The sequence below is a fragment of the Pezoporus flaviventris genome, unplaced genomic scaffold (assembly GCF_033815535.1).
Source record: "Pezoporus flaviventris isolate CSIRO_AGI_PZ_B2104156 unplaced genomic scaffold, CSIRO_AGI_Pfla_v1 ptg000001l, whole genome shotgun sequence".
NCBI classification, from domain to species: Eukaryota; Metazoa; Chordata; class Aves; order Psittaciformes; family Psittacidae; genus Pezoporus; species Pezoporus flaviventris.
This window is the reverse complement of record NW_026892549.1, coordinates 3273141-3281315: the sequence shown is the minus strand read 5'-3', so window position 1 is coordinate 3281315 and position 8175 is coordinate 3273141. Positions and strand designations below refer to the sequence as shown.

The window sequence follows — 8175 nt, the reverse complement described above, 5'->3', positions numbered from 1 at the left end:
GAGACTTCTTAAAGCTGGAGGGAAACAGCAGAGATTTGCCACAGTGGTGGGAACCCCCGCCCCTCACCCCAAACCAGAGAATACCTCTATGCTACTGCTCCTTGTCTCTTCCCATCATGGATCAGGACATGCAGGGTCATCTCCCTGCTCTGTTCTATTGCAAGCAAATCCCATATGATCCCAGAAACTCAGTCTGTGAGATCATCTATGAAATATTTATTCCCCTTGCATGCAAGTGAAAAGGAAGCAAAAAGCCTGTATACTATTGATGGAATCTCTGATAGACAAATATTGAATTATTTACAGCCTAATTGTGCAAGTGATACTCGTGAGATCACTTAAGCTGCAAAATGCAATTAATACATTTCACAAAATTGGTGACTTCTACTTCAGACTTTGTTTTGATGCATCGGTGAGTTGCTAAAATACACGTAAGATCTCTTTGCAGGAGAAGAACTAGAATATCCACAGACACGTGAAATGCCTACAGAGCTTTTTCAGAGTGATGCTATAAAATAGAATGGTTTGGGTTGGAAGGATTTTGAAGACCGAAGTTCCAATGCCCCTGCCATGGGTAGGGACACCTCCCACTAGACCAGGTTGCTCAAATCCCCTTCCAACCTGGCCTTGAACACTGCCAGGGATGGGGCAGCCACAGCTTCTCTGAACAGGCTGTTCGAGTTCCTCAGCACCCTCACAGTAATATCTAATATCTAACGTAAATCCACCCTCTTCTCAGTGTAAAGCCATTCCTCCTTGTCCTATCACTAGCTGCCTGAAGATACACATCTGGAGCCATTTCAGATGCTCAGGTGAATCCTACCTGGCTGCTAGTTGTTGTTCCAGAAGGGCACAGATCTCCCGTAGGTCTTGTGTTACACCTGAAACTCCCAAATGCCCTGGATACCCCAAGGCATCTCAGATGGCATTAAATACATATATGCAAGACAAGGAACTGAACCTATGTGACCGCTGGCCCCAGCAGACCTCCCAGCACAGGAAGCAGTGACCAGACACTACAACACTCCCTCTGCTGAAGCATCCTGCGTCTCCTTGTTACTGCAATGCCTGCTGTGTAGCTATTATGCAGTGCTTCATACATGTACTAACTGTCCTCCTTTCTGCCCAACCTACAGCAGGTGGAGTAGATTAGCCACTGAACTCGTAGAATTCTGATTTCCAGACACAGAGCTTTTTTGTCCAGTCCCAAGTACACAGACTGATGTGGCGGTTGTCACAGGGACTTGTCTATCTCTCTAATGCCAAACATCTCTTGAACCCTCCCTCTTACTAGTTAATACATACCTGAACCCTGACACCTAAAGTGGTTCACAAGTTGCATCTCTTAAAACAGTTATATTCTGTATCCCTCATTATATTGTACTCCTGCCAGAGCTTTGGGGGTATTGCCTCCTTCCCAAGCATTTCAGCAGCATTTAGTGACCATCCCTTGAAACCACTGGAGCTGAAAAGGCTCTAGGCACTCTGCTTTGGTTTTAGGATGGCAACAAGCACAAAAAAAAAAAAACAAACAAACCCAAAAAAACAAATAAAAAGAAAAAGCCTGAGCCAGTTTTACAACGCTGTCCTCACTGGGCTGAATAACACCCATTTCCTCTCACGATGAGACACATCATGTATGTCTAAAACCCTCAGCCTATCCCAATTTACAAATTCTAGTACAGCTGTAGCTATAAAGAGCCAGCCAAAATTAATTATGACAGATTAAGGAACAAAGCAACATACTGCAATGGCCTCGTTAAACTGAAACATCTGATCCAAACCAAGCAATTTCAGCCCCTCCCTAAGCTCTTGCTTTCTTGCTCATCATCTTTTGCGTTTTTCTGCTGATCGGCATCATCTGAACATGGTTTACTCAGATGTACCCAGGCTCTCATTGAGCAGCTTTGCCAGTGGCCTCCACTGAGACAGCCAAGAAAGCAGGTTTGTAGGGAGCCCACCTCCTGCAGGCCTGCACAGGTGAGGTTTATTCCTTTGGTTTTATTATTATCAGGCTTTTGTTCCATTTAGAATTGGCAGGCAGAGAGGGACAATTAAAGCCTCTGCTTATGACAGAGGAAAGCATATTTATTTCAGCCAGGTACTTTTCCTTCTCTTCCTTCCCACCCCCTTTTCCCTAAATGTGAGACAAAGGTAGACAGACAGTTTACTTTACTTGCACAATATACACCATACATCTCGAAAGCTGATAAGAAAACAAGCCAGTGTCTGTGTTATATACAGAAGTACCTGAGGGAGGAAACAGCAACACAATTTACCAGCTGGGAGGAGATCCCAGATTGGGAAGGTGGTTACACCTTTACAAAGCTAAAACTTGCGTAGCTTAACTTTTTTTTTTTTCAAGTATTATTCATAGTTTGAAATTAAAAAAGGAGGCTGTTTGGTTATGAAAGACAAGAAAATCTGTCAGGTTTTACCCCTCTTTTCATTTTGTTTGAAAGTGTGTATTGAAAGCAAGGTAAGGGTATGGCCAGCTCTACCTTCTAAACTTCTGTTTAGTAGAAGAGGAATAAGATTGCTCTGAGACAAGCAAATGCAGAGTTACCCAGGGGCTGAAGATATTAGGTCACTTGGACCATCAGCTCTTTGGAAAATGAGTGCCAAGTGCTGCCTTACAGGGTCCTTCATCAAACTGTCTCTGACCACAGCAAGGAAGTCCCTATCCACTGGATGCTCCACAGAAGAAAATAAGCCATCCACCAGCACGGTTGGTGCTTTCCTTAGTGTTAAGTATCACCAACTGGTGGGTGTCTCACAACCCAGGTCTAGGTGCTGTATACAGAAGGGAAGGTGCTCTCAGTTTCCTAACAGCCCTGAATATGAATGGGTGAGTTAAATGGCAGTAGGCTTTGTATACCTAGCTATTTTGAGCACCCTAGACTTGTTAGAGGTGCGATCCCTGTTGGAAAACACTCTTTGCTATAAACACATTGATGAGCATAGAAGAAAATGGTCAAACCTTCCCCATTTGCCTTTACTATCCTTTTCAGTTGCTGGTCTGCTCCTTTCCCCTCCTCCCCATTATTCTGCAATAGCTGTTAGTTGCTGACGAAGCTGAAGAAACAATTAAGATACTTCAGAAAAACCAGATAATTTCGCACATGCCATGCTGAGTACCCAGCAGATGTTACTCAAGATATACACATTCTGTTTTCGGGCAAGTATTCCCAAGGGTTTTTCCCCCATCATAAGGATAAGCTGTTTCAGTAGAAATCAGGTTAATTTTAAGTGGAAGGTCTCTAGGGGGGGTATTAACATGCCATCATCTTGTGTGGTGGATCCCATAGAATTTTTATGTGTAATTAAAGAAATTAAGCCAGTAATCAGGCTAGACAGGGATTCAGGTAGGAAAGTGGTAATGGCAGTTACAGCAAATTGGGTTGGTTGCAAATATCAGACACCTTCTGATTTACTAGACAGTTTCAAGGCAGAACAAATAAGATGCCTACAGGGAGCTCTTTACCCCCAGAAGACTATAGCAAGTCCCAAGAGCCAGGATTTGACCCTAATGGTTTTGGTCATCACAGTTCAGCCAACAAGGAAATTATACACTGGGAGAAATGCTGTGATGGTCTGCAGCCAAGATCTCAGTTGACACAAGGTGTTGCAACTTTACTGAAGCATTTGGCCCACATCCAATGTAAGAGGCCATGGAAGATGTTTCTTTCCACTGTCCTCCTCCTTAATCCATCCCCAGCATCTGTCATCACACGAAAGGAGATGGAGGCAGTGGAGCCAGCATTACAGTAAGCGGCTTGCTGAGCCAGCTGCAGACATTTGCCATCTTCTGGCAATGATGAAGACTGGACAATTAGGAAAATGTTTTCATTAGCCTCACTCACCTGAAAAATAATCAGCAGCCAACTCCCATTTCAAAAGGCCGCCTGGCAAAGAGTCAAGAAACGAAAACAAGTGGTGAACAGGTTGCAAAGACAAGCAATAAATAACTAAGTCTGTGATGATCCACCATCTTGAATGGATCTTCAGTTTCCAACACCAGGGTTTTTTCACTCAGACATATAAATCTCAGGCATTCATACTTTGCCGATATTTTAAGTCATGCCCATAAAGCATAACTAAACAAGACTTAAACTGACGAAAAGCAAGTTGTTACTTTTAAAGGAGCTTGGTGAGCCTGTGAATGGAGTTGATGGCTTCAGTCCAGCAGATGACAATCCATTAAATTAGAGAAAAATTTGCCACCACAACTCTTAGTGCCAGGAAAGGTGTGAAAGACAATGTGGCCCTTCCAGGATGTGCACAACCGTATTTTGGATGCCACAGATGGTAGCCTGAATGGCTGCAGGTTTTTTGCCTTGCGTTTTCATAGACCATAAAGATACTTAACCTTCACTGTTTTGAGGGAGACATTTTAGATATAGCAAGCTTATGAAGAGACACGTCCCACTTGAATAATTTTCAAAACACCTCTTCCTTTCAAGTCACCAACTCTCAGTGAGAGGGAGAAGAAGAAATAAAGAAACATTGAGCCAAAGCCCATAAACAGATTTCTCTGTGTGTGCAAGATGAGCCTAGGAAAAGCAAAACAATTCATCTACCCAAGAGTGGCTTTACAGGGAAAGGTTAAGGAATAATAAAGAGGGATTTAAATCGCACCACTTTACACACATTTATGAGGGAGAAATTCAACACCCAGATAACAAATTCAGTTCAGGTTTTGCTTCCTCTCTCCCTCCCCCTCAACCCCCCTTAGAGATGACATACCCTTCCATTTGTAAATTACTTTAATTTAAATACTTCCAGGTTAGCAAAATGTCTTAACTTTGACATGCCCCAAATTACAAAACAGAAACAAAATCTCTTGACAAAGGGTAAGAAGAAAAATATAATCCAAGCCCAAACCTCCTTTCCTAAGCTGGAGTTTACGGTCTGTGAGCTGGCTGCCCTCCAGAGTCTGACACAATGTCTGGAGCACACACAGCAGCTGGAATTAATTTTCTTCCTCCAAATCTATGCACTTTCATATGAAGTTGTATTTTGGCACTGCTGTCTAAAAGAGAGTTCAGTGCAAAAAATCTAACCCCGGCCGTGTTTCTTTGCAACCAAACACTCTCTGAGCAAACAGCAAAAAAGGAGAAGAGCACGAAAAAAATTAGAGAAAGAAAAGCCCTTTCCCTTCCCCCACACATACACAGATGACTGTACCAAACAGGGGGGCTATTCATGGCTGTTCTTAAATGGGTCACAAGGAGAAATGTTTGCAGATAAAACCAACACTTCTTTTTCTTTTTTTTTCTCCTTCTTCCTTTTTTTTTTTTTTCCCCTTTTTTTCTTTTTTTAAATAAACATCATGGAGGCCCCTGGAAGGCGCTGGGAATGTTCGAGAGTCAAGGTCCTGCTGATCCCTTTCGCCTCCCATTCTCACTGCTCCCATGTCAGCCCCGATGCACAGCCCCCTCCGTGGGTGCCCAGATCCCATCGAGCCACCTCCTCCAAGTCCAAGCCTCTGTGGGGAGCCCGGGGGGGCCATGTGGGCATCACGCTGCTGCTCCTTGCTGGGGTTGGTGGTGGGGCCGGGGGGAGGAAGGAGGCATCCAAGGCACTCCCAGGCGGTCCCGTCACAAAATCACGCACTGGAGTCTGTGGGAGCCCGTGGCTCTGTCCCCTCGCCATTTGGTCTTTTTCTTCTTCTTCTGGCTTTTCTCTGGGATCTGTTGCCTGTTTTGGGAGACAGACAGGAAAATAAGCAGATGAGACACAAGGCTGTCTCAGACATCAGCATCCTGAGCCCTGGGCAGCCGGCAGAATGGCATCTTGGCGTGCATATGTATATCTCCATATACCCTTCCACCACCACGTGGCTTTTCATGCTACACAGGGAACAAGACAACTGCCTGCATTTTTAAGGAAAGAGGAAAGAAGCCATAAGGAAACATTAAGGCTAATGGCAGGGATGTACGTTCTGCCATGACACTATGACTCCGGTTGCCCTGGGTGAACTGCTGCCTCCTCCCCTGCCAGGGGGCTGCTCTGGGAAACAGAGCAACATCATCCATCACACTGCTGCTAGTGCTCATTAGGGAAGAAGATGAAAGAGATACAGAGTGCACAGAGAAATAAACCCTCTTGGAAAGATTTGCTTTCAGCCGGCATTGCCCTTAGCCAGCTGCGCTGCTGTGGTCTTGGTTATGGAGGGGGGGGCTAAAAAATAATAATGAACAAACAGAATCTGCTGCCAAAGGGGCTCTGGCCTCCCATGGAAGTTGTGAAGAGCACCAGAGTATGCAGGACGAGCTGAGCCCTGAAAGATGTCCTTGGCTGTCTGAAGTCACAGCCACCCAAAACAGGCAGCTGAAAGCACCAACATCTTCCATAGATTCAAATAGTGTCTAAATCACCAACCTGAGAGTTTAAATAGCTCAAAACCAGCCTCTTTGCTATGTTATATGCCGGACACTAAACTGAGTGTCTAAAACAAGTTATCCAGACCAGGATGAGACATAGCTGAGGGACAAATTATGGCTTTAGTTGGTGTTTTTCTTACTGCCTCAGCTCTCAAATGTTTGCAACCACCTGAAAAACTCAGCTTTCACTAGTAAGATTTTTTTCAGTGAGTATGAAGGTCGGAAGCATGAAAATCATAAAACTTTAAAGCTCAAATAAGCAGCCACAAGCTGTTCACAATGTTCTGGAACCATTTTAGAGATCCAGAAAACCACGTCCCACACCCGCTCAAGATCTTTGCTGTGACAGTCCCTCTGTATGCATTGCTGCAGCATAAAAGGTGTATCAGGAAATTTAAAAGGTCTATTGGGTGAACTCTATCACCCTCCTCCTTCCTGGACTACTTCTAGACAAGGGTTTCCTGCATAAAGCTAAATAAATTGGGAATCAGTCAAGTGCAAGGAGCATGAACAGTGCCAACTCTGAGTGAGTGTCCTCACCCTGCAAATGCACATAGGCTCTGAGGAGCCTCTCCATTTTTAAAGCACTCCTGGAGCACCACAGTTATTAGGGAGTTGTAAATTTACATGTTATTTGGAAAAACTCATTTAAAAAAAGAAAAGCAATACTTGGTAGGTGATGCCATCCGATGGCTGAGGATAGTTTGCAATGTTCAAAGACCAAGTGAAGCTGTTTTGTGGCAAATGACCAACTAAATCACATGGCACCTCTTTTCTCTCTGACTTAACCAGAGTTCCAGCTTTTGTGAACATCTCTGGTGCCTCTAACACTATGAAGAGTTTTACCTGGCTGGCAATGACGTTCATGGTGACTACTCAGGGAACAGGGTGCATCACCCACTTTTGAAGTTATGAAGTGCATTTTCAGGCCTTGAATTTAGTGATGTGTTATTACAGAACTCCTTCCAGACTGTCTGGAGATGTGTTATGTAGAGATAGCAAACAAAGCCTCACCATCTTATTTTGGCTATGTTTTTTTCCCCGCAGAGTGGAATAGATGGTGGCAAGAGCTCACTGTAACACAAAAGTAATATCTAGACAGCCAATGATGAGTTACAGAACAGTTGGGAAATAGTTTGGGACATTTCCAGCTCAGCTCTGTATTCTCCAAAGACTTTCTGCCCCCTGCTTTTGAGACATGTGGGAAGAGTGGGCAGTACCATCTGTTTCTGATAGAGGCTGACTCGAGTCTGTGCTAAGATATTCACAAGTACAAATACACTGTGAATAAATGCCTCATGGTTTAATTGCCGAGCGAGGCACTTTGACTGCATAGTGGGGAAGAGCATGATTTCAGCTCAGCACCCTCCAAAACATGAAAAATGAGGGCCCAGAAAAATCTGGTGCCAGAAAAACAAATCTTCTCAGAGAGATTTGAGGCTATCAGCCGAGATGCCAAGATGTGCATACAGCTCTTTTCCTGCAGGGCAGCCAGCGTTCTGGAAAGCAGTCCCTCCCTGCCAGCAGCCAGAGTAGGGATTCGCCCAGAGAGCAGGCGTTTGCCAAAGCAAGGAAAGGCAGCCCATGCCAAAACTGGGAACAAGTTTCTGCAGTCTGAGGAGGAAACCTGTGGCATAGCCATTAGGTCATGCTGCTTCTCACACAAAGCTGCTTAATTTTTTCCATTTAGTGAGCAGAAAATGTTACAAGTCACCTACAGCATTAGACTATTGTAGAATTGTTTTGCCAGTCCCCTTTAACCTCTGGCAACATGAGACCCTGAGAGGAA

The 8175-nt window shown here is 44.4% G+C and overlaps 1 protein-coding gene across 3 annotated transcripts in view; it reads right to left on the bottom strand.

Moving 5' to 3' along the window:
• Positions 1-4748: 4748 nt before the first annotated feature.
• The window catches only part of MRAS (muscle RAS oncogene homolog), a 38361-nt gene continuing 34934 nt past the window's right edge, over positions 4749-8175 (bottom strand). For all 3 annotated transcript variants that reach the window (XM_061462986.1, XM_061463060.1, XM_061462911.1), the window contains one exon: positions 4749-5700. In XM_061462986.1, coding sequence (XP_061318970.1) covers positions 5601-5700 — 100 coding nt within the window. In that variant the 3' untranslated portion in view covers positions 4749-5600. The remainder of the gene's footprint in view (positions 5701-8175) is intronic.